The 24,052-nt window shown below is 36.2% G+C and overlaps 1 protein-coding gene across 3 annotated transcripts in view; it reads right to left on the bottom strand.

Moving 5' to 3' along the window:
- Positions 1-812: 812 nt before the first annotated feature.
- Positions 813-24,052, bottom strand: part of Kiaa1109 (KIAA1109 ortholog) — a 189,899-nt gene continuing 166,659 nt past the window's right edge. For all 3 annotated transcript variants that reach the window (XM_028763894.1, XM_028763886.1, XM_028763876.1), the window contains 17 exons: positions 22,375-22,536; positions 21,689-21,828; positions 20,300-20,501; positions 19,099-19,299; positions 18,288-18,467; positions 16,617-16,754; positions 15,734-15,991; positions 15,213-15,363; positions 14,530-14,687; positions 14,207-14,399; positions 13,772-13,989; positions 10,486-10,737; positions 8,917-9,120; positions 6,855-7,049; positions 6,256-6,390; positions 2,863-3,028; positions 813-1,522 (listed from right to left, as the gene is read on the bottom strand). In XM_028763894.1, the coding sequence (XP_028619727.1) occupies positions 1,306-1,522; positions 2,863-3,028; positions 6,256-6,390; positions 6,855-7,049; positions 8,917-9,120; positions 10,486-10,737; positions 13,772-13,989; positions 14,207-14,399; positions 14,530-14,687; positions 15,213-15,363; positions 15,734-15,991; positions 16,617-16,754; positions 18,288-18,467; positions 19,099-19,299; positions 20,300-20,501; positions 21,689-21,828; positions 22,375-22,536 (3,170 nt within the window). In that variant the 3' untranslated portion in view covers positions 813-1,305. The remainder of the gene's footprint in view (positions 1,523-2,862; positions 3,029-6,255; positions 6,391-6,854; positions 7,050-8,916; positions 9,121-10,485; positions 10,738-13,771; positions 13,990-14,206; positions 14,400-14,529; positions 14,688-15,212; positions 15,364-15,733; positions 15,992-16,616; positions 16,755-18,287; positions 18,468-19,098; positions 19,300-20,299; positions 20,502-21,688; positions 21,829-22,374; positions 22,537-24,052) is intronic.

The following is a 24,052-nucleotide window of genomic DNA, read 5'->3' as shown; positions in this document are numbered from 1 at the left end:
TTTTAGGGTTTCTCCCAACATGAGACTTTCTGGAGAAATTGCAATTCCCTGAGCCCTATCTTTTCAATAGTCAAATAGCCAAACTGAAGGCACAAGTGTCACCTCAGAGGATCTCCATTTCTATGAATCAGTCACACAATGAGATGGTCTGGCAAGATACAGAATTGATGTTTGATGTCAGCAATTAGCTCTCCTTTTATCACTGCCTACTGGACACAGTTCTGGGTCTGGCATGTAGTTTTTCTAGAGGTCTGTTCTATTATTTAATATTCACCTCTATGGAAAGGTCTACCAGAAGTTTCCCTGAGGTGTCTTCTAGCTCTGGTTTATTCAGTTCTGTTGCATGTCCACTTTTTAGAATGTCCTGGCTTGGTCAAATTTTCAATTCGAGTTATCAACAATATATCTACTTCTGAATATTCATTTGTTCATGTACACTGAGAATTGGAGTATCATTTTAGATAAAAAAATTCTTTTTAGTATGCATATATATGTACTAGTTTTTCACACATATACTATATATACATGTGTATATGTAACAAATCTTATGACTTTATAAGCATTGTTATATTCAGAAGAATGAAATGCAGTGTAATGATAAAATTGAGCATCTGTGTACTCACCACAGAAAAAAGCAATACCTAATGGCTCTGAAACCTCTGGGGACCTTTTCCCTAAAACTATTTTTATTAAGTATTTTTATGCATTTGAATTTTACAAGCATCGTATTTTAAAATATATGGTTAATTGTGAAACAGAATGAACATTTACATACTGACAAACAAGCAAATGAGGCAGAGATAGGAAACAACTACAGACTGAAGCCATTATTGTGACTTTATTACAATAGTTACGAACAATATTTTTGTGGTATACAATCATCACAATTACTCAAATTATATACAAATAGATCTTTATACAAGTCTACATAAAAAAAAGACCCCCAATCACATTATCAACAAGATTTTTTTCTAAAAGTTATGGCCAAGAAGAAAAAAAAATTCACAGTTACTCTGTAAATACTTTAAATGCAGCAACCATATTGCACATAAAACAATCATAAACTTTAATGAGCAGATGTATATCTTTTAATTAATTTGTCTACAAAATTTACATCTTCATGCAATACTTTACTGTATACAGAATGGTAAAGCTAGAATAAACAGATTAACTTACAAACTGTTTCAATAAATGGTCACAAAATTAGAATTATTCTAAAGTACCACTTAATTTATGCTGAAAAAAATTGCAGTGTAATATAATTTAACGGACAGAGTCAGGTGTGTCACAGATGGAGTTACTATTCTAGTGTTCTTCTTTGTCTTTTCCTTTCTTCTCCTTCTCATCCTGCAGGGCAGTTCCGAGTTTTTTGATGAGAACGGACAGCACCTTGTCCAGTGGGTCCATCACTCCTCTCTGAAGCCATTTGGGAATAGTAGTCCTGGCATGGTGAAAGCCCAATTTTTGAAGAATATAATCAACACCTACAGGATCAATTTTTCTTCCAGTCCAAGAAATCAGTCTAAAATGGTAATTAGAAATGGTCATTATCAAGGTATATGATGCATGAACATGACTGCACTCCCTTAATATACTCTGGATAAAACACTTTAGCAGATTTATTTGAATACTTGAGTCTAAAAGCCTTGTGTTCATTGTAATAGTTCCTAAAAATAATTTATGTGTGCTGATACGTATTGGGGGCTGGTCTGGTGTTATGTGTGCAGATGCTAAATTCTGAACCCCATGATCTGGCTGCCCCCCAGACCAGTGAATCCTCACATACAGTGGACTTTGTTGTGTAAACCTTACTCCCCAGTCTAAAGCTATTGGTTAAATAAAAGTGGCTACAGCCAGTTACTGGGAAGAACAGAGGTAGGGCGGGGGTGGGGGGAGGGTTAGAGTAGAGGGAAAAGGGGGCGGATATGAGGGAGGAGAAAAATGGTTTTACTGCATCTATACCTCTGAAAAACGTTGGCTCAAAGTCTCTGCACAGAAGGGTGAGGAGCTCACTGTGAAAGTGAAGGAGCTGTGCAAGTGAAGCATTAAGTACAAAGGAAGCAGAGAACGATGGGTGCCAGGACAGTGGGATGCTCCTGAGAAAAGCTGCAGGTGTGAGAACTGGCCCGAAAGAGAGAGAGAGAAAGGAGAGAGAGAGAGGGAGGGGTGGGGGTGGGGGGTGTATTTCAGGAGGCAGAGCTGGAAGAGTGGAGCCTTTGTTTCTGCCCTGTTGGGTTTCAGTACTGCTTTGGTTCAATCTTTCCTTGCCATGGCCCAATTCCTCCATAGGAATGGGGAAGGTTTATTCTGTGCCACTGCATATTGGAAATATTAACTTGTTCTTTGATTGTATAGCAGTTCACAGTTAAGAAACAGCCTTAAGTCCCAAAAGAAACTTTGGAATTTTAAATAGGGTTGGGACTATGAAAACGTTTCAAAGTGAATAAATGCATTTTTCATTATGGGGTGGCTTTAAGCCTGTGGGGGATGCAGTGGGTATTGTGGTTTGAACATAAACTATGTCTTCCATGGGCTGCATTGAACACTTGGTCCCCAGCTGATGGCAGTGTTGAAGATTGTGGAGATTGTGGAATCTTTAGGAGGTGAGGCTTTACTGGAGGAGGTTTTGAGGTGTTAGAGCCTGGCTACACTTCCTGTCACTTTTCTAGTTCTGACTGTGTATACACTGTGAACAGCTCTTTCATAGTGTGCCACCAAGATGGACAATGTATTTCCTCTTAAACTGTGAGCCATAACACTTCCCCAGCTTCAGCTTCTTGTCAAGCATTTGGTCACATAAGTTGGAAAAGACAGCACGGCAGTACCCTTGGACATGCTGAGGTGTGCACACCCAATTCTTACCTCAGAGTAGGCTCCAGATGCCATGTGTTGCACATGAAGTCTCGCCAGTCCACAGTGGTGTACGTGATGCTATCTTCTCTGTCTCTCTCAGAGGAATTGTCATCGTGTATAATAATTGGACATTTTTGTCCTGGTCGAGTGGATAAAATCCGAGGTGGAAAAATGGCTATAATAATGGTAATAATAATAATAATAATAAGTATAAAGCCAGATCTTAAGAAACACCACTAGCTCTACTACCATGCCAAGTTTCATTTAATTACGCCTGTTAAAAGGTATTTTAAAATAAGCCAAGGGAAAATATAAATTCTTAGTATTTCTGAGAAAAGTGAGGTTGTCACTGTGGTAAAGAATGTAGAGATCACATCTGTATTAGCAAGTGTAGAGCACTGTAGTCAACAGAGGTGGATTTCCTGAATGATGACTAGTCGTTGAGTATGCTGGTCATATCTGTAATCTCCGAGGAGTAGGAGACTGAGGAGACTGCCTATTTCAAGTTAGATTAAAATTTGGTGAGACTGTGTCTCAAAATAAAAATTTAAAGGAGGACCAGGGGTTAATAATTCCATGGTAAAATACTTTCTTAGCTATGTGAAACCTTGAGTCTAAACTTCAACATAGCAAAAAAAGTTGTAGCTTGATGACTTTTAAAAGTTTAGTTGGATTGTAATTTATATACCAAATTCAAATTAAGTGTGTAATCAGTGCTTTTTTACATGTTAATAGTTGTATAGTTACATAAAAAGTCAATAGTCAGAATTTTGTGTACAATCCTTTCCTCATGGTGCTTAAGAAAAGTCTCTTTAAAGTTGGCTACTATAAATACACACACTTGTATGATCAAATCTGAGACATATATAGCTTTTTATGTGATCTAATTGAATAAACACAGCATTTCTCTTGAACTACAAACTTCAGAACACAAAGTGGACTTAAAACAATTGAATATGATGTTTATTATGCAGCTTTTATCATAACTTGATTGGTAACAAGCTAGGTAGTATCTCAGTCAGAACATAGATGCCTACAGGTTCTGCTGCTTACTGGGCTTCTATTATTGGTAGAAGTTACACTGCTGTAATATATCACCATGTTCTAGAAATTGTTGATTTCTGTCTAGTCTTACATAATAGTGTAAACTTTCTCAGAGAAGCTTATGTTTAACATCATTTTGTCTTTTCTCATTCAAATGTCTTATAACTGCTTATGTTCTACTGGGGATTGAGTATAGGCCTACCAGATGCTACCCAAGTACTATACCACTAAGATGTATGTATGTATGTATGTATGTGTATATATATGTATTGTCCCTAATCCCTTTAAGTTTTTCCCTAAGAAAAATGTACATTAAATTGGTTGGGTTGGCCTTGAACTTGCATCCTCTTAAGTCACTGAGCTTTAAGCCAACCATGCCTCACTAAAATAGTTTAAATTAAATTAAGATTCTGCTTTAAGAGGTAGACTAATTTGAGGCAGACTGAAACCACTACAATATTACACAAAATGTCAAAGGTTTCATAATATATTTGAGAGACATAAATACAGACTTTCATATACATGCAGACTGAAAATTAAGTTTGAATGTTGATTTGCACAAAGTCTGCTTTGTATACATTTTGTATAGATATTGAACACAGCATGAGCAACATGTTAACCAGTGCCTGCTCTACGTCAGTGCTAGGACATGAAAGGCGGGCTCACACTTTGGGAAGGTTCGGCAGACAGTGCTGTCTAGGGCAAGGCATGAGGCAGCTCAATCTTACTCTTTCCACTATCATTAAAGATTTTTACTCTCATTCAATTTTTGGTATATTTCTGATGAAGAGTAATGGAAAAGCACTTCAGTCTATGTTAACTTGGGACTCTTTCAATATGGTTGTTTTGACATTTAGTTTTGAGGTATCTGCAAGGTAAATTTAACATTTTTTCTTCATAAAAAACAAAAACCTATTATTAAAGAATGATCTGAGTAAGTTATAGTTTTTCCAAGTTACATTTACTGAGAATCACGTGTAGAGTTGAGCCTGGCAAAGTACCTGCTCTCCCAGACCTATATGGGAAGGTGAAGCAGGAGGATCAAAAGTTCAAGGCCTGCCTAGGATACAGAGTGAGCTCAAGGTCATCTTGGGCAACATACAGAAAGCCTGCCTCAATATCACCACCACTACAAGAAACAACAAAAGGTGAAAAAAGCTAAGTGGTTAAGTGTCTGCTAGCATGCATGAGGCCCTAGATCCCCGCACTGGGGAAACAAACACATTTGATATTTAGCCCACTGTAACTTTATATTTCATAGGCACAAAAGTTGTACAATAAATACTGAATGCAATAAATCACCATGTTTGAGAGGACATTCCTTACCCTTTCAAATTACCTCACTTCATCAAGAGCTATGGAGTACTACAACACATCTGACCAATTCCAAGTAGGTTACCAGGGCCACTGCATGTAGTAACTAATGTGTTACAGCAGCACTTAATGTGCCGGAAAGGAAATTAGTGTTATCTAGCTCATGAAGTCAAAACCAGGCCACTAAGGTCTAAGTAATTTATTTATAAAACAAAAATGTTTCTCTGCATAGATTTATCTCCTTATTAAATTTAGTTTCTCCAACTGTATGATCTGACTAATAATGCAACTTTATTAGGAAGTTGCGTCTTTAGTACTTAAATCTGTACTATTTCCTCCCACTCTCCCAACTTGCAAAAATCACCTATAAGGCTTAACTACAGACTTTCATATTTTTAGAAACTACTAATTTTTTTAATTGATGTATATATGTACATGTATCTTCTCTCTCTCTCTCTCTCTCTCTCTCTCTCTCTCTCTCTCTCTTTCTCTCTCTCTCTCTCTCTCTCTGAGTGTGTGTGTGTGTGTAGCAGGGGCTAGAAGGAAGTGTTTGGTCCTCTGGAGCAGTAGCTATAGGTTGTTTTTGAGCCACCTTTTCAGATCCTAATTAATTAATTAATTAATAAAACCTCTTTATAAAGTAAGAAACGCCTCATGATTAAAATGAGTACCATTGTGGGCCAGTCAGACAGCTCAGCAGGTGGAAGTGTTTGCTGATGACCTGAGTTTAACTTTTGGAGACAATACAGTGGAAGGAGAGAATGGACTCCTGTAAGCTGTCTTCTGACCTCCATATGTGTGTCATGATGAATCCATCCCCCCAAAAACTAAATAAATGTAAACAAAATTAAAATGTGCCACGCATCCAGCAGAAACTCAGGAATCTGTGATGTAGATTACTTAGAAGTACTACTTCATGACATTTGCAGCGCACAGAGGAAAAGGCATTCATCCTATCCCTAGACCATAAAAACATTCTCCATGCTAATCCACTGACACTTGCCTTTCCTGTAAATTGATAGAAGAAAGAAATATGCAACCCACCCTTTTCTTTTTCTTTCAGATATGCTGATACTAGATCATGGAGAAACATGATGAGTTCAGCATCCATAGTCACACAGATGTGGTCAGTGAACTCTGTCACCACACTGCATTCTACCTTGGGTTTCAAGTTGGCATCTGAAACAATAAAGGTCTTTTATAGTGAAAAAGTCCATGAAACAAAGGCCACTTCCAGCAATAAAGATCTACATAGATCCATGTAAATGCATCCACTTGTAATATATTTATATTATAATACAAATAATATAATGTAAAGATTTATAATGTAAAGATTTGAGAAATGAGCAATTGCTATGTGCATATGATTTATAGACTAAAGGTAAAGTATTAAAACATTCCTAGAATGTATTATTGTTCCTTCAAATAAAGTCCAATTACTCTTCCTAATGCTTGGGAAAAAAAGGTACAAACAGGCTAAATAAATTCACCACAGTCTATGTATATCTGGTAAAAACATCAATTTGACTTACATCACCAGTTTTATTAAATTAACATACCAAAATAGCCTATAGTAAGAGAGTAAGAAGTTTCTTTAGAATTTTCTTAGCTACTGTTAAGACTAAGGATATTTTTTCATATACCTTGTAATGAAGGCTCCTGTGGTTCTTGAACATGAATTGATTTAAATTCTAGCTGCATCCTTGGTAATGCAAAGATGGTCTCTGTTTCATGGTTGTAGCTAGAACCTCCCCGGAATCCACTCAACAAACTAGAATTCTTCACAGCAGTACTGTTCTCCGTGTTATTAGCATCAACATTACGAAGTAAGTTTAGCTCTACATACATAAAACAGAAAGAGTTACATTAAACCGAAGGTCACTGTCACCACATTGCATTTAAACAATGTGTAGAGGATGATCAATTGTTGGGGGTTTGTCTGTTGCTATGTATACAAATTTTAAATTCTGAACCCCAAGATCTGGTTGCTCCCAGACAATTGAATTTTCATGTATACCAGTCTTTGTTGTGTAAACCTTGCTTCCCAATTTAAAGATGAATAAAAGGCTAGAGTCAGTGATTGGGCAGGAAAGAGAGTAAGGCAGGACCTGAAACAGGAGAATGTGACCAGAAGAAATGCACCTGAGGACAGACTGAGGGAGCAAAAACAGCCCTGGTGAGACTCAAACAGGAAGCAATCAGGGGCATATGGCTGTGAGTTAGAATAGCTCAGAACCTGCTCAATCTAGGCTTACTGCTTGTAAGTGAAAATACCAGGCTTTTGTGGCTTTTATATGGGATAGCTGAAATAAATAATTTACAATCACTAAAGCCTAGTGACAAAAAAGTATGTCTCTAAAAGTGATAAGCTGTATTTAGACAAAGGCAAATAAATGAGGGCTCAGAGTAAGAGATTTAGCTAAATTGTACAAAGTGTGACTTTAAGGATACTGTATCAAATGCTAATCACTTTACAAGCTGGAAATGATATTCTTAACAAATGTGCACATATACTTTACTCTTGTCAAAACCAAAACACTGTAATGTGAATTTTGGATAAACCAAATACCTGCTAGTTTTGGTTTCTCCAGTTTTAGTATGTCTAGAACTGTCAATTTTAATCATGTCTTAAGTTGGATTTTATCAAACTGAATGGTCTTTATAGATTGAACACTAAATACTATCCTGACCCTTGAAATTATGTAGAAGTCCTATTTTTTTGGGACATTATAACTACTCTATTTCTGTGAAGATCATTGCTGTAGATACATAAACAGCTTCCTGGAACATCCTAGTTAAAAGAAAATCTTAAAAAAAAAGACAACAACAACAACAAAATCTCAATAACAACCCTATTTCAAATGTATAAAAGTCAAAATAGGACAAAATCTAATCTTCTTTTACTTTCTTCTTTTAAAAAAACGTTTCCTCCCATCCAGATTGTGTGCCTATTCCTGAAAGCTAATCTAAAAAAATCACGTTACAAGTAATCTTATTTAGAAATGTCACTTTTAAGTAAAACATTCAATCATAACATGTCTCAATCTAATCAGCTTTACCAAATATCAGATGATTGATAAAAGCAACGTTACACATGCAAACCGAAAGCAATCAAATAGGAGTGACCTGGCAAACACCATAGTTATTCACAACATGACCTGACCTGGTAGTGACAGGGTTGAATATTATTCTACACTCAGTACTCCATGAGGCGTGCTTTTGTGGGGACACCTTGTTATCCTGGCTGTTAGACCAGAGAAGTGGTCTCATAGATAAAAAATTCTTCAAAAGGATTCACATTATGAATTGATAGGGGTAATATTACTAAAATTTTATTCCAGGTTAGTTGGCCATATAGTACATTTCCCAAATGTCTAATTTTGAGAATAACTACAAAACATTTTTTTCCAATAATTCTAAAATATTTACCAAATGTTACAAAATTAACAAATTTATTTTTATTTATTTAAAACCAATTTATTTGGGATGGTTTCAGTTATTTCTAGAATAATTTGAATCTGTAAAATGTTGTACTACCAGGTAGTTGTTTCTTGTATTAAATAACCACTTTGTGTATCAACAGAAATAAAATTAAAACTGTATCAAGACTTGAAAACTTGACCTCTACTTGATTTCTGAACAGCTGACAAGAGCTCAAAATAAAACAAGAAACAAAATAAGCCCAATAAAGGCTAAATATTTAACCTTCATTCCTTGTGGCAGTGACATAGTTGAACCATTCTTTTACACTTGCTACTCCATGTGGTGGGTTTTCGTGACGACGCCTTGTTATCTTGGTTATTGTTGCCATGGGGCTTTCCAGAGCACCACATGGTTTGGTAACCATGGTATTATGACCCAGATGAAAATCCAGTGTTTGAACAATGTATGTAGAGTGATCACTAGAGCCTACAACACAAGAAAAGTATGTTTCTAAAAGTGATAAACCGTCTTTATGGCTAAGAAAATAACAAGCATCAAGCATAACAGATGTAGTTAAGCTATACAGAGTAGGAAAGGCTAAATAAACCAGAAAGCCCACAAATAGCTGGATTTATCCCAGTGAGATGAAGAACATCAACCACCTTGATAAGAAACTTCGTACCTCAGAGTGGGTCAATCAGTGGTATACCTGTGTATACCTCTCAGGAAGCAGAGGCAGGGGGATCATGAGTTATAGGACAACCTGGGCTAATGAGTAAGACACTGTTATAAAGCAAAACACAAGGAAACACTGAATAGGAAACTGCTCAAAGGTACTGTTGTTTTTACATTTTTATTAGTTCTTTGAGAATTTTGTGTATGTCTGGGTGTCCTTTTTTAAAAATCCCACCAAGGCCAATCTGTGTTGACCAAATATTCCTTGAAGTATTCTAGGGTTCTATTACTGCCTGCAGTTTTGTCTAACAGAATCTTTACACTAGCACTGTCTTCACATTTTTACAAGGAATATTTCTAGATAACATGCTAAGGCCAGTCACAGCAGCACTAAATTTAAGTAACATGGAGTAAGAGGGCAAGTTTAGAATATGTTTAGATGTTTCTTTAACAAGTCTATACTTTACAAATGCTGATTCACTAACAATGAACTCCTTAATCTTTTAGTTATAGGATAACTGAGATGGATTTCTCCAATAAAAAAAAATCAGAAGGGCTGGTGAGATGACTCGGGGATAAAGACACTTGCTACCGAGCCTGACAATCTGAATTTAACTCCTGAAGTCTACGTGATGGAAACTGAGGACCAACTCCTTAAGTCGTCCTCTGACTTCCACATGTGTGCTATAGTATAAACAAATCCCTTCCAAAATAAACAACTGCAAACAAACAAAAGAAAAAAGAAGGTCAGAGAGATGGCTTAGTGTGTAGAGCATTTGTTGTGCAAGTATGAGGTCCGAAGCTTCAATCTCCAGAACCAACAGAAAGCTGGACACAGTGTTATACGTGTCTAACCCCAGGACGCCTATAGAGAGATGTGAGGTGGACATAGGAGAATCCCTGGAAGCACATGAGTCAGCTAGCCTGGTCTTAAAGAAGGTGGAGGGTGAGCACTCATACCCCATGCACTGTGGCATGCACATGCCTTCACTCATAGACAGACATGAACACACAGCATATAAAAACACACATATACCATAGACAAACCATACACAAACACACTTATGCCAGACACACAGACACACACACAGACACACACACACACTCCTCAAAAATCAACACACAAAATCATGCCAGAAGACACACAGAATGAAAGCTGGAAATGTGTCAGGTTACCATCTTCCCAGATTTTCTGAGCTTCAGTCCAAAAGGCAATATTTGGTTCTTCTAAATGAAAAAGGGCCCAAGATTTTGAACGGAAATTTGGACCATGAAAACAAGCCAGGGTCATATGATTTCCATGCAAGCTCATGGATCCTCCAAACTGCATTCCATCTTCTGGTAATGGAACCTGAAATAAGGATATGTGGCATCCAGACACCACCTTCAACACGCCAGGCCAATGTCGATGGTGTGCAGCATCAAGCACTACAAGAAAACCAAGAAACATTTGTCATTAGGTTGTCTCAAGTATCTTGAACAGGGCAAAAGGCAGAGGTGGGTGTGTTCTACAGCCATGTGTATGATGTGTGTTTTCCACTCTGATAATGAGTGGAAATCATGGGGGATGCTAAGCAACTGTTCAACAGACAGTAGGGAAAGATGCTGCATAAGGATGGACAGAGCTTGGGAAGGTATGAGCTTCTAATGTTCACAACTCTCACAACTCGATGTCTGTAATGCTGATTGACTTACAAAGAGCCTGAATGATATTTCACACAAATTCCACACAGCATTAAATAAGGTGACTGTCAGTTACGCCTATCAACTTTTCACAGGTGAAAAAATAGAAATGGGAGGGGAGGTTATGTTTCTTTCTTTCCCATATGCTTTCGACTTAAAGTGAGGTCAGACGACTAACACCATCAGCACCACACTTGGACCTAGTTAGAATCCACATTCTTAAGTCCACTCACTATCTCCTGTATCAGATCTGCTTTTCAAAAGAATTTCCTAGGCTGAGCACAGCTCAGTAATAGAGCATTTTGCTTGGCATGTGGAAGGCCCTGAGTTCATTCCTCAGCACTTTCAAAATATAGATTTCCAGGTATTATACATGTACAAACAAACAAGTGTACAAATACGTAGGAAATATATAAAAACTTGTTCATGTTTAAGCTCTAAGCTGCTTCACAATGATGATTCTGAGGCAGGAATATGACCCTTCACTTTTGCTTACATTTACTAGATTGCTTTCAATGTACACACATTATTTCTATGATAAAAAACTAAGGAGTTTGCTCAGGTGTAGCGGTGCACACCTTCAATCCTAGCACTTAGGAGGTCAGCCTGGTCTACATAGTTCCAGGACAGCTAGGGCTATGTAGAGAAACCCTGCATCAAGAAAACCCTAAAACCATAAATAAACAAACCAACTAAGAGTTACCAAGTTGTCCTCATTCTGTTTACCATTGATCACATTTACCACTGTCATCCTAGTTAAAGATACCATCCTCTTTAGTCTGGATTTCACAATGTCCTTCCCGTGTCCATCCCTAACTGCCTTGTTCTCTCCACAGTAGCTATGGTGGTTATTTGCAAAGGAGTATTATATGGCAAGGTAAACCAAATGATACCAAATGTCTTAAAAACTCTACAATACCCATCATATTAAGAACCTTATTTTTGCCCTTTACCTGAGGTAATGTCCAATATTTTTCTTACTGATCATTCTGCTCTGTTCACAGTTATTTTAATGACTAACATTTCCCCTCAAATCCCTGCATCCATTGGGAACATGTCAGGCAAGGGCCTACAACTCAATCACACCTCTAGACTATTGTGAGCATTTCATTCTGAGACAGGATCTTACACTAAGTTGTCCAAACTGCCTTTGAACTTGATCTGTAGTCTCCTGATTCAGCTTCCCAAGTAGTTAAGATGAGAGAACTATGCTACCAGGTCCAGCAATGATTCTCAAATAAATCAACTTTATGAGGAACAACAGGAGCTTCAGACCTCCACAGCCCTCTGCCCAGAACCTTCCCCAACATGCTAGCTCAGATCTTTCAACCATCGACGCATTTCTACTAACATGTCACTTCAGACAAGACTTCCCTCATCTTTTCTGAAATAGCCATTATTTCACTTTAACCTTCTCTATAGCCTTCCTGTGCTTTGTTTTTTAAATAAGCGCTTCTATCTACCTGAAGCCATGACTTTTATATATTTAATTACAGTCTCCATCTCCTATTTGAATGTAAAGTTCATGAGTTAAGAGAGATGGTCACATCTTGCAACTCTTGTGCCTAGAGAAGTACCAAAGCATGTAGTTGATGCTTAATAAATACAAGCTAATTTCTTAATTACTGAGTGAAGTATAACCTGCCTAATATCTAGGTTAATAGACAGACTCAGTTATTCTGCATCCTCAGCCCATGCCACAAATTAGAATCTAATTTTGTCACGGAGAAGGCATGCTGCAGGAAAGCTGTAGTGGAGATAAAAAGTAATACCTTCCCAAAGAGCAGCTGACACCATTACTAGAAACACAGTTTTCTTTTTGTTTTTAAATTATGAAAATATTTTTACTCCCTAGTGGGTCTTATTTCAACATTATGATTTAACATATCTTGTAGTCTATAGTAAGGATTTCATATATGCCCACCTGCTTCATTCTTGTGTGATTGCTATAAGGTAACTATATGCCTTCTCATTTATAACACATGAAACTGGGCACTGAATCACCATAAGTTGGGTGATTATCCTAGGAACACAGAGATAACCAGTGGAATACCTGGAGTGAGGCTCATCTGCCAGACTCAAGACCCCTTCTTTTAATTACTCTCTTTCTAACTATGACTTCAACTAAGATATCAGATAATGTTATTTCATATTCATTGGTGATCCAACAACTTTAGCAACATTTGTCTTGAATCTTGAAGCCACAGGGCAGAGTAAGTCAATTTCAGCAAAATGGCTGGATATAAAATTAACTGAAACAAATCAGTGGATAAAGAGGCTGAGAAAGAAATTATGGAAATGATACCCTTCACAATAGTCACAAATAATAAAAATAGCTTGGTGTGAATCTAACCAAGCAAGTGAAAGATCTGTATGACAAGAACTTCAAGTCTCTGAAGAAAGAAATCGAAGAAAATCTCAGAAGATGGAAAGATCTCCCATGCTCATGGATTGGCAGGATTAATATGGTAAAAATGGCCATCTTGCCAAAAGCAATCTACAGATTCAATGCAATCCCCACCAAAATTCCAACTCAATTCTTCACAGAGTTACAAAGAGCAATTCGCAAATTCATTTGGAATAACAAAATACTCAGGATATCCAAAACTATTCTCAACAATAAAAGATCTTCTTGAGGAGTCACTGTCAGTGCTTTGCTAAGTGGATGGGATGGAGAGCCCAAAGGATACTTTCTAAGGACAGCATATAAATGTGTTACTTAAGAATATAACATATAGGGAAGATAAAAACTACATCCATGTTGAATTCTAATCCTTACGTTGTTCTTGTGAATTCTTTTCCAGGTTGTTCGTCATTGTCTTGGGTGGCAGGTAAGGCACAGGTCCCCAGGTCGACAGAGCTCGTTTACTAGTGTCAAACTGCTGGGTGAAAAACTCCTGAAGCTTCATTCCAATTTTTATCAAGTCTGGTGTAGTTGATCTTGATATCATTACTTGAAAAATATCCCACTTCAAATCTCCATGCACAAAAATCTCACTAAAGCATGAAATAGAATTTGTATAATAAATTTCAGAGATGATATAAATAATGCAAAAATAATTATCCTCCCCTGCCCAGCTTTTCATTTGTATTAGTTGTAGAATATAAAAATTAGTCTGTAAAAAAAAAAAAAAAAGAACTACTTCTCCTGCCCCTGAATGTTAACAAATGAGAGTCACATGAAGTTTTCGGAAGGGGACATCCGAATACATACCTTTTATCAGTCATGCTTGAGTCCAAGGCATTATATAAGTTTACTTTCCATTCATCCTGAAGCTTAAGATCAGCGTTACTGAAGATACCCATGAGGATACTTGAGCCCATGTAATCAACCCGAGACTCAGTAGAACCCATAGTAATCTGTATTTTGTGATTTGGTTGCTGATTTGGATGTTCAGAAATATGAGCTAAAATAAAAACAATAATTACTTTCCATAGAAATATTCATGAAAAACTTATCAAATTCAACTTTCTAAAACTTTTTTTTTAAATATAATGTTTGAAAATATGCTACATAGTTGTAAAATTCCAACATACCGACCATCTCCAAAGCATTGACATCAATGGTCCCACCAACGACTCCTCCTTTGGAATCCAACTGTGACCTTCCTAGGCCAACAGACATGCTAATCTCTCGATCACGGTTACTTCCTACAGAAAGCCGGCCTTGGCTTTTCAAACCACTAGTTGTCCAACTAAGAAGAAGGAAAAGATTGTTAGATAAGTGGCTAGTAATGTCATGAATTAAAACCAGTAGCAAAATCAGATTATACATAGAAGATCTGATTTTATAATGAAATACTTCCTTTCTTTAAGTCAGGCTCTCACTGTGTTGCTGAAGCTGATCTTGAGTACTGGAACTGAAACGATCCTATCTCAGCCTCCTGAGTGCTGGGATGATTGGCATACACCTACCACACCCAGCTCAACACATATATGAACCAAACACTATGTGGTCAATGTTTGAATATTAAAACTAATTAAGCTTTATAGCTAGAAAAGTATTCTATTTCCTTATAATACTCCTTTGGGAATGTGTTTCGGGTTGTTTGTATTATAGTATCCTAACAAGCCATTTTCAGACTAAAGAGTTTACAACTTTTCACCTATTTACTGTCTTAAAAATATTACTATATTTAAAAGGGTTTGAACTGCTTTACAACACTGTAAGGAACACTTAAAATGTTGATAGATAGATATACTTCCTCTGAATAGCTTACGTTGTATTTCCCATGACATTACTCATATTCATTTGGACATTCAGTTGTTTCAGGTTGATAGCGAACACAACGAGTGTCTCCCACGGAGTCCCTTGCTGGCTTGCTGCTTTGTTTGATTTGTTAACAGGAGTTGATGTTTTTGAAATTGAATCTAAAAGCAGAAAAAAACCAAATGCCAATTTATTCACATAAAACAAAGCTTATTACAAAGTAAAACCCACTAGTTTCTATAATCAATATAAAGACTACATGTCTTCAATATTGAACCATCTTTTGGCACACTCACAACATTGTTGGAATGTTTCTAAAAGCAGCTGTTCTTACAGAGTACACTGACAATGTGGCAACTCCTCACTCCCTACCTGACAGCCACAGAACTCTTCTGTAGGCAGGATCTAGAACTGGTTGGTACTTAATTGGTTTTTTTTCCTCAAGAATTCATCTTCAGTGGGTGGAAAGCTGAGAGTAATTAAGATTTTTAATCTTAGGAACACTGGAGGCATACTGGCAACAAAAGTTACCTCTTCGAGGAACTGAAGAGTCTGAAACACTCCTTGATCTTATGGAAGCTGGGGACTTGAGGCTCTGTGCTGCTGTCCCCGGTGACATGGTATTGCTGGTCATGTGCTCATTGAAGACATTGGGTGACTGAGGCATATGGGTGAAGGAGGCTGACTGGCTTGGCTGATCCCAGGTTCTGCAGTATGCTTTCCTTGATGACTCAGGAGAAAGGTGCTGGCTCACTCCTTCAATAGAATCAGGAGTCCCTGGACCAGATGCTAACACAATAGTGAAAGACAAAGTCAAAATCACAGATAAGAACATTAAGTGATAAAGTCCTTTCACCCAGACACTATTTCTAACTACATTGTTTATTCCTTCCACAGATAGCAGCATTTGCAAAGAACAATCCATTATTTTATTTAATTCTGGAAAAGTGCATTACAGGAGAGAGAACAGACACACTCAAGATTTTTTTACATTTTTCACTATATCATGCCAATTGTACTCTTCATTTCCACAACCTTTTCAGTTCAACGTAACAATATCTACAACAATATCTAAGATCAAGAAAGAGATGGAAGCAAAAATGGTAGGATGTCTTCAATTTTTTCATTTTTCCATGCTTTAATTAACTATTATTTAGATAAGCACATATCTGCACTTGTAAATTATTATAGAATAAAATGTTAGGAGGTAATCTTCAAGAGGATAAGGTCTTTGTCTGTTTGGTATGCCTAGTGCTTGTCATTAGAGGGACTCAATGGACATTCTTTTGAACAAATGAATGAATTACATGGTATAGCTTACAAAGTAAGTCAAAATTTGTATTACTAATCATGGACCTTGTTTTCTTTAACCCAAATGAAAAGAAATCTAATTATGGTTGCATAACATGCTTACTTGGCAAATTTACAGTTTGATCTCCAAGGAACAGGCGCCTTGCAATACTTCTCCTATACCAGGCTCTTGGAAATGCCAGGATTTCACTGAGTCGTCGCATATCATACTTAAACGAAGCAGAACCTATATCACAAACCGCTGATGCAGAAATAGTTTGTTAGAGCTTAGAACAGACTTCTAAAGCTTTTAACAGTTTAGTTATCAGACATGGTATTATAGAGCTAAATATACCTACTGTTCTAAACCATAAAATACCAGGATACATTGCATTTAACAAGTGGTTTGATCTTTCTTCAAATGAAAGAAAAACCGTGCGCTGCAAAATCATTAGTTTCGTGTCCTTTCTTTGGGAGATGACAAGTTAGGGCTCTATTATTGCTCTGTCACAGAGAGGGTCAAGAGACTAGCTATAAAGCAAGCTTTTAATGTAACACAGGGCTCCACTCAAATATGGAGAATGGGTCAAGATTATGAGCTGGGATATGAACTGCACAAAGGGAACTGCAAACCAAACAGCTGTGTGCAAGGGAGTACTTAATTCCCTTTTTGTTCAGGGAAGAAACTTTCACAAGAAAAGCACCCTATGGTTCTCTGCAGGGGCTCTGTTTTGGCATCTTTCCTTTCTGCCCTCTTTTTCTTCTGTTCCTCTTTTACACCAGATTTTCTCTCACTACTGATGGTCCAGCAGCATTCTCAGGCATCTTTTCCTCCCATCTTTTGTGGCACTACTGACTCTCTCTCTAAAATACCAATCTGAAGCATCATCCAAATTCTTTAGAAACCTCTAATGGCTTTTCATCACCTGAAAAATAAATATCTTATCCCTCAGTTCAACCTGAGTCCTCAGTCTGCTACTGGTCTACTTCACCATCTTTACCTTTAGCCAGGACTTCTCCCTCTTACCCCATCCACCCTGTTCAATAAAGTGTTTGGCCATAGAAGCCAAAGTATGCTCCAAAGACATCCCTTTTTTGATACCTCTATGATTTAAAATATAAAATATCATGTTTCTACTTTCAAGGATATTTTTTTTTCTGAAATTAATGTGTATTATTATTTTTGTCCCATGTAAGACCTTGCATTACTCATGTCTGTTTATACTAGTAACCTAGCACAGTACCTGGCAAAAGTTTACTATGAAACATAGGCTTAAGATGTTTGCTAAATGGTTATCAGCTTAAGGGAACATACTATATAGTAAGACTCATTGTTGTAAACATTTTCACTTAGTACCCTAAATTCCCAAGATGGTTATATTCACTTAATTTTAAGCATTTCAGTTATAATGCAAAGAGAACAAATGGCTGGCCTCACACCTACTAATACAAAGAAGGACTTTTATTAAGGCTACTCACCCCATTTTTAGTGTTGTAGCCTTCTATAAGTTGATATAAATAAAAAGTCATAAATTTTATGAACTCATAACAGAGAAGCAAAATAAAAAAATAAGAATTTCTGTTCTTTAATTTGGCACATTTTTACCCTTGGATATATGTACCTAGAAAACATTCTAACACTAACAGCCTGAGTTGAGAGTCTTGTTGGCTGGGTTGAACTTCTTACCTTTATCACTAGGCTTAGTGTTCAAGTATACTTAATATTTAAGCACTATTAAAAACAGAGCTCATTGTTTCAAATAATATTTCAATTAAAAACTATAAAAGAGAATACCAGATATATTGATTAACGTAGTGTCCATTTTGCTTGTAGACTTGCTTACAGACTGACTTTCAAAAAACGAGGCCCCTCCTGAGCGCCTGATCCGAGACAAGCTCACTTTCACAAATTCAAGGTTTATACTTAGTGAGTCTTTTCGACCAGTGACTGAAGTGGGTTCTTCATCCACATTCCCTGAGAAAACCAAAACAAGAAAAATACCCAGATGTATGCTCATGTACATACAGATGTATGAATATACACACATCCAGTTAAACAAAATTATTCAATACACTGTAACATGTCACCAATCGAGAGGAGTTAAATTAGGGAAAATTTAAACAGAATAATCTAAGGAGCACTTGCATTTCTCACAGCGGTTTAGACAGACTGAAGCCCATATACATGACAAGCTTATTCTAATAACAAAAGGTAGTATTTACTTACATGACTATAAGGAATATTTACTGAGACCTGAACTTTAAAATGCAAATTGAGTTTTACTAATCTAAAAGATTAATGATCTCATTTAAAGTTACCAAGCATAACCGAAATACTTTAAAGATTTTACTTTTTATGGACTACAATTTGCTAAATTTGATTTAATAATATAAGACAACTCTTCTATCTTTAGATACTATGCTAGACATATCTTTTAACAAGCATTCTTAAGTTTTAAATCCTTGTAACGGTTATCTGAATTTGTTTCATATTTTTACTTACAAAACAGGGATAAAATAGGTATTATCAAAAGGGAAAAATATAATGTGGTCTAAGAAAAGAAAGCTTAAAAAAAATTAACAAAGACACCAATAAGCAAATATACCTAGTCCTCCTGATCCAGACGTGAGGCCAGAAACAGTGGATTTCTGCTTCCCTGCGCCATAGGGGTGAAACACATACAGGGAAAAGTCAGACATGCATGCAGTGAAGCTCAGGCCAGATGAGCTGCTGCTGGAGCCAGTCAGATCCGACTGGCTGCTGCTGTGTCTACTTCGGCCAAGTGGGCTGCCTAATCCTGCAGAGCCTGTAAATAAGAGACAGTACAGCATCATCAGCACAAGGAAGTCTACAAGGTCTAACATGCACTCTCTCAAAAGCCAAACAAGGCTATTTGGTAAAATTTTGAATTCAAGGTAACTGTACAAAAAACCAGGACTTAACCCCGAGTGACACCTTCCAAATCTGAAGGCTGATTTCCCTTCAACAGCTTTCATGCTTCTCTGGATTTCATTCGTATATTTTAATGTGCTCCACCTGGCCATTCTAGCATTTTAGGTCAAATGATTCTTTCTAGAAAGAATGGTCTTCAGATTGGCAGGACATCTACACACTGTTCCTGTTTTCCCCACTAGCTTCCAGTGAAAGACTCTCAGCTGTGAAATCTCAATACTGAAAGGCATCTGCTGCCCTTGGCTAAGAACTGCTGTTTTAATGACATTTCAAGTCTATTGTCAATTCCCACTCAAACTAGCCAACACTGCCCTCTCATTTACATATGTATTTCTATATGATTTATAGCACAGAGCTTTTCATGAGGAAGAAGTGCTAGATATCAAGAAATCCTCAACCGTACTTTACAACCAAACCTTGCATGAAACAAATGAGGTAGCAAAATTTACCATTTAAAAATACAAGTGCTACCTGATAAAATTTGATAAGGACAGAACCCATAAAAGCATATCTTTTATTTCCAATTGCAAACTCCATTGTCCCATTGTGTCACTGTTCCAACATGACACAAACATTCAAAAGTACATGGATGCATGAACTGCTGTTAGTATTCTAATTATAGTGTCTCTAGTGGTATGCAAACTGAAGCTATAATGCTAAGAATATAAATTAAAGAGGACTCATATTCTACTAACACCTGAAATATACTTACAATGTTGGTCTACTACAGATTTTTTTCTTACAAATGTCACAAATGCCTAATATTCTGTTTTTCTAAGTCTATTCAGAATATAGATGAATAACTATTAAGACTAGCATTTGGCCTAGTACCAGATAACTTAACATTTCTATACCTGGCATTCCAGTTTTGCTCGTGGAGGTCTTTGCTCCACTCTGAGGAGCATTGCTACCAGGGGATAAGGTCTCTGCAGGGTATGTAGTCCCCAAAGTTTCCAGTTCTCCTCTGTTTGAAGAAAATACCAAGTCCAGAGATGGTAGCTTAAGCATGCATTCTACTCTTGATACTGGCAAACAGCTAAATTTGATCTGTGAAGGCTAAAGTGTAGAAACCAAGGGGAAAAAGATTTTAAAGAACTGAATCTTTAAAAGAAATATGTAATTTTCTTTTTAGCATACATAATTAAAATATTATGTTTAATCACCTGATATTTAAAAGGAATTAAATTTAATGATACAACTTATAAAAACAGAAGGATGACATGTGAAGCAAAGTGTATTAACAGGATGGCAAAATCTTTATGAAGCCAAATATTCTAGGTCTAGAGCTCACCCTGCTCTCAGGGAGTCTAGGGGAGGAGGATTATTGCAAGTTCAAGGCCAACCTAGGGTATATGCCAGCCTGGGCTACAGAGTTGAGATATTGTCTACAACAAACTAAGTATTTGAAGATCCACTGACATTTGGATAATTCAGAACCTTAAACATATTTATGTCAATATTATTTTTTGTTAAGAATCAAATCTTTTAAAGGAGGTAATCACATATTAAAATACTGTAAGTACTGCTGTGTTAGTAACAAAAGTTTTTATAAACTTTCAAGTACTTAGTATATTTTCATCAGACCTTTAACATAAGCTAGTAAAAAACTCCAGAGTCTCAGATTAATGATCTTTTGGGCAAACTGTTACTGTAGAAATGGGTGAAACAGATGACGCCAGCACTTTTCTTATTCTTACAAACTGAACTTAAAAATTTAAATAACTGGTAATCTGAACTTAAAGTTTGGATACAGGCATCTTTCTAATCCTCTTTAACAAATGGATTAAATCAAAGGATAATATATATATATTCCTAAAGGTGCATTGTTAAGATTGAATTAAATAACAAATATTTTAAAACTATGTAACTTTTACACAAACTCCTTAAAAGGTACTAGTGTATCTTAATTATATGGTAAATCCACCCAGATAGTGTAATGGTGAGAGTGAATGGTACCAAAGTAATAAAGAGATAAAATGCTTTCAAAAGGTTTAGACTTACATATTTTAATTTTGTTTCATAGAAGATTGAAAACCCAAAATGGAAAACTCCTAATTTATGAAACTGCTCAGAATAGTAAATACATACAAATTTTTACATAAACTTCTCAGGACTTAGCAAACTTCTAAACCATTGTAAAGATATCAAACATTCATGAGATTATGATTCAGAAAAATTTGAAGGAAAATAATGTTGAAATTTCAAATAAAATATTTTCTTTATGAAGAAACAACACACCTCACCTGAACTCGCACATAAACCACAACATCTACAGGGAAGGAAGAGTATGCAGATGTTGAAGATGACACTAGGGATGTTGTTGATTCTTCCATAGGATCTGGGATGTCAAAATGTCCCATATCTTCATCTTGTGAGCTGACTGCTGTTAAAATATTAGTTTCAAGTTTTATATTATACCAAGGGCAAATCACTGGAAGATCCTTATCTCTAACTAGTATTGATATGAAATGTATCAACACCAGAAAGTTGCTTTGAAGTCTGTCAGGCTACTCAAATCTCATGTTCATTTCCCCAAATTAAATTCTCCCACCACAGCAAACACTATACATAAAAATCAGCACTTCTGTCATGCCCACAAAGAGAGCCCATTAATGTAGAACATACAATCACAAGTGTTATCACTATCTAGCTGTAACCTTGAAAAAATAATATGGCTTCACCACAGCTTGGATTCTTTACCTGCAAACAAGAATGAAATGACTCCCTGGTTCTTCCCTAGTTCTTTGTGTGTGTGTGTGTGTTTATATAAATGTATATTTATACATTTATATATACATTTTATATATAACATATATTATATATATCATATATCTATATCTATCTATATCTATCTATCTCAATGTATAATAGCACTGAGAAACTAGGAAATAAGATCTAAGGTTAGAATGCATATGTGGAGAATACTTACCTGTATAATTCCTTTCAATTGGTGTAATTGGGATAGTTTCCAGAGCCTTTTCAAGAAAGTCCAATAGACAAGGACTAATAACCATTTCTTCTGGTAGTGACTGCAGTGCTACCCAGGCATATAGCTTGGCAGTTTTTACTCCTCCACTTCCTTTTCCTTTAGCTAGAATATTGATAAATGTGATGGACTGAATGGAATTCAATAAAGTGTCCCAACAAAATATGACAAGTTAATGAGAAATTAGAATTGCATGACAACTTAATTAAGTCAAGTACTTTATCTAAGACTACAAGAGAAAAGAATAAAAATAGGCTGATAGAAATGATACATAAATGTTAAGATTAAATATTATTAATGTTTGTATTACTATGTTTATTCTTATTTGTGCTAGGTCACACATTATGTTCCAAATTTTCAACTTTATATTTTTTTCGCTGGTACTAGTCCATTTGTTCATTTAAAAAGATAGAAAATCTCAACTAATATGAATTAGTAGGAAGTGAAGAAAAGGCACCACAGCTTTTGGATTTCTTATGCTTTGTATGTACACACTGACAATACTTCTCTACATAGGAGACCATGACTCTTTCATTCTTCCTAGTCAAGTATTTCTGCTTCATAAAATGCATAAAAGTACCTAACAAAGTTATAGCTAACTTTGTTTTTGATTTCTAATTTGAAAAGTATAAATATAGGGAAATGCTCCAAATCTATACAGCCGAACTTTCTCCATTTATAAACTGGAACACTAACATGTGCCTCATTCTTAATAGATCTAACTACACTTTGTCAATTGAAAAGTGGTAAGCACTAGCTAGACATTATTGTTATAATTCTTTACTGACTACTTTAAACGGTTTACATATCATGTGAAATTTCTAAACGAAACTTCTTCAATAATTCTTGCCTAGTTCTTAAAGTCCCTATGTTAGAAATTCTATTGTGTGTGTGTGTCTGTGTGTGTCTGTGTAAAATATCATCCATGTGCTATGATATCCATTTCCCAGATGCTTTCTAAGAATCCTTGCTGGCCTCCAAGCTCAGCAATGGCTTGTCCTCAATGGCCTGTATGACTAATAAGAAACTGTAAATGTAATACTCTGTGACTTTTAAAGCTAAGGCATTAAGCTTTGCAGGTTTGGTCAGCTTTTCTTTTGATCATTCCACCAAAAGGATGTTGACTGTAATGTCATAAAAATATTCTCAACCCAGTGGTGATGTCTGCATGGGATGGATTTGGGGCACCAGTAAGCCAGTCACATGACTAGAATTTGATGGAAGATCTTTCTAGTACAGTCAAGTATTCAAGTGACCTATATAGCCATCATTTTGACTTCAATCTCATCAAAGATTCTAAATGAGAAAATCCTCTTGGTGTTTTTTTGTTTTGTCTTTCAATAGGCAATGTGATTAAGGCTGTAAGTTTGGGTAATAGGTTAGGTCACAACAGATAATTAATAATTGCAGATAACACCAGTGTGCTCATATATGTATACATTTGATCCCTAGCTGATCATAGCTCCCAAACTTAAACCACATGAACCACCCTCTGGCAAATATACATTGTTCTAAAAATGTGATTTATTTATTAAGAATGTTCTAACATAATAAAATCTTAAGAAAGAATCTAAAGTGGTTGTCCTGTACTTTTATCTATAGATTTTGTATAGTCATTACT

This window comes from Grammomys surdaster, unplaced genomic scaffold, assembly GCF_004785775.1.
Source record: "Grammomys surdaster isolate TR1022 unplaced genomic scaffold, NIH_TR_1.0 62, whole genome shotgun sequence".
NCBI classification, from domain to species: domain Eukaryota; kingdom Metazoa; phylum Chordata; class Mammalia; order Rodentia; family Muridae; genus Grammomys; species Grammomys surdaster.
This window is presented reverse-complemented; position numbering and strand designations above follow the sequence as displayed.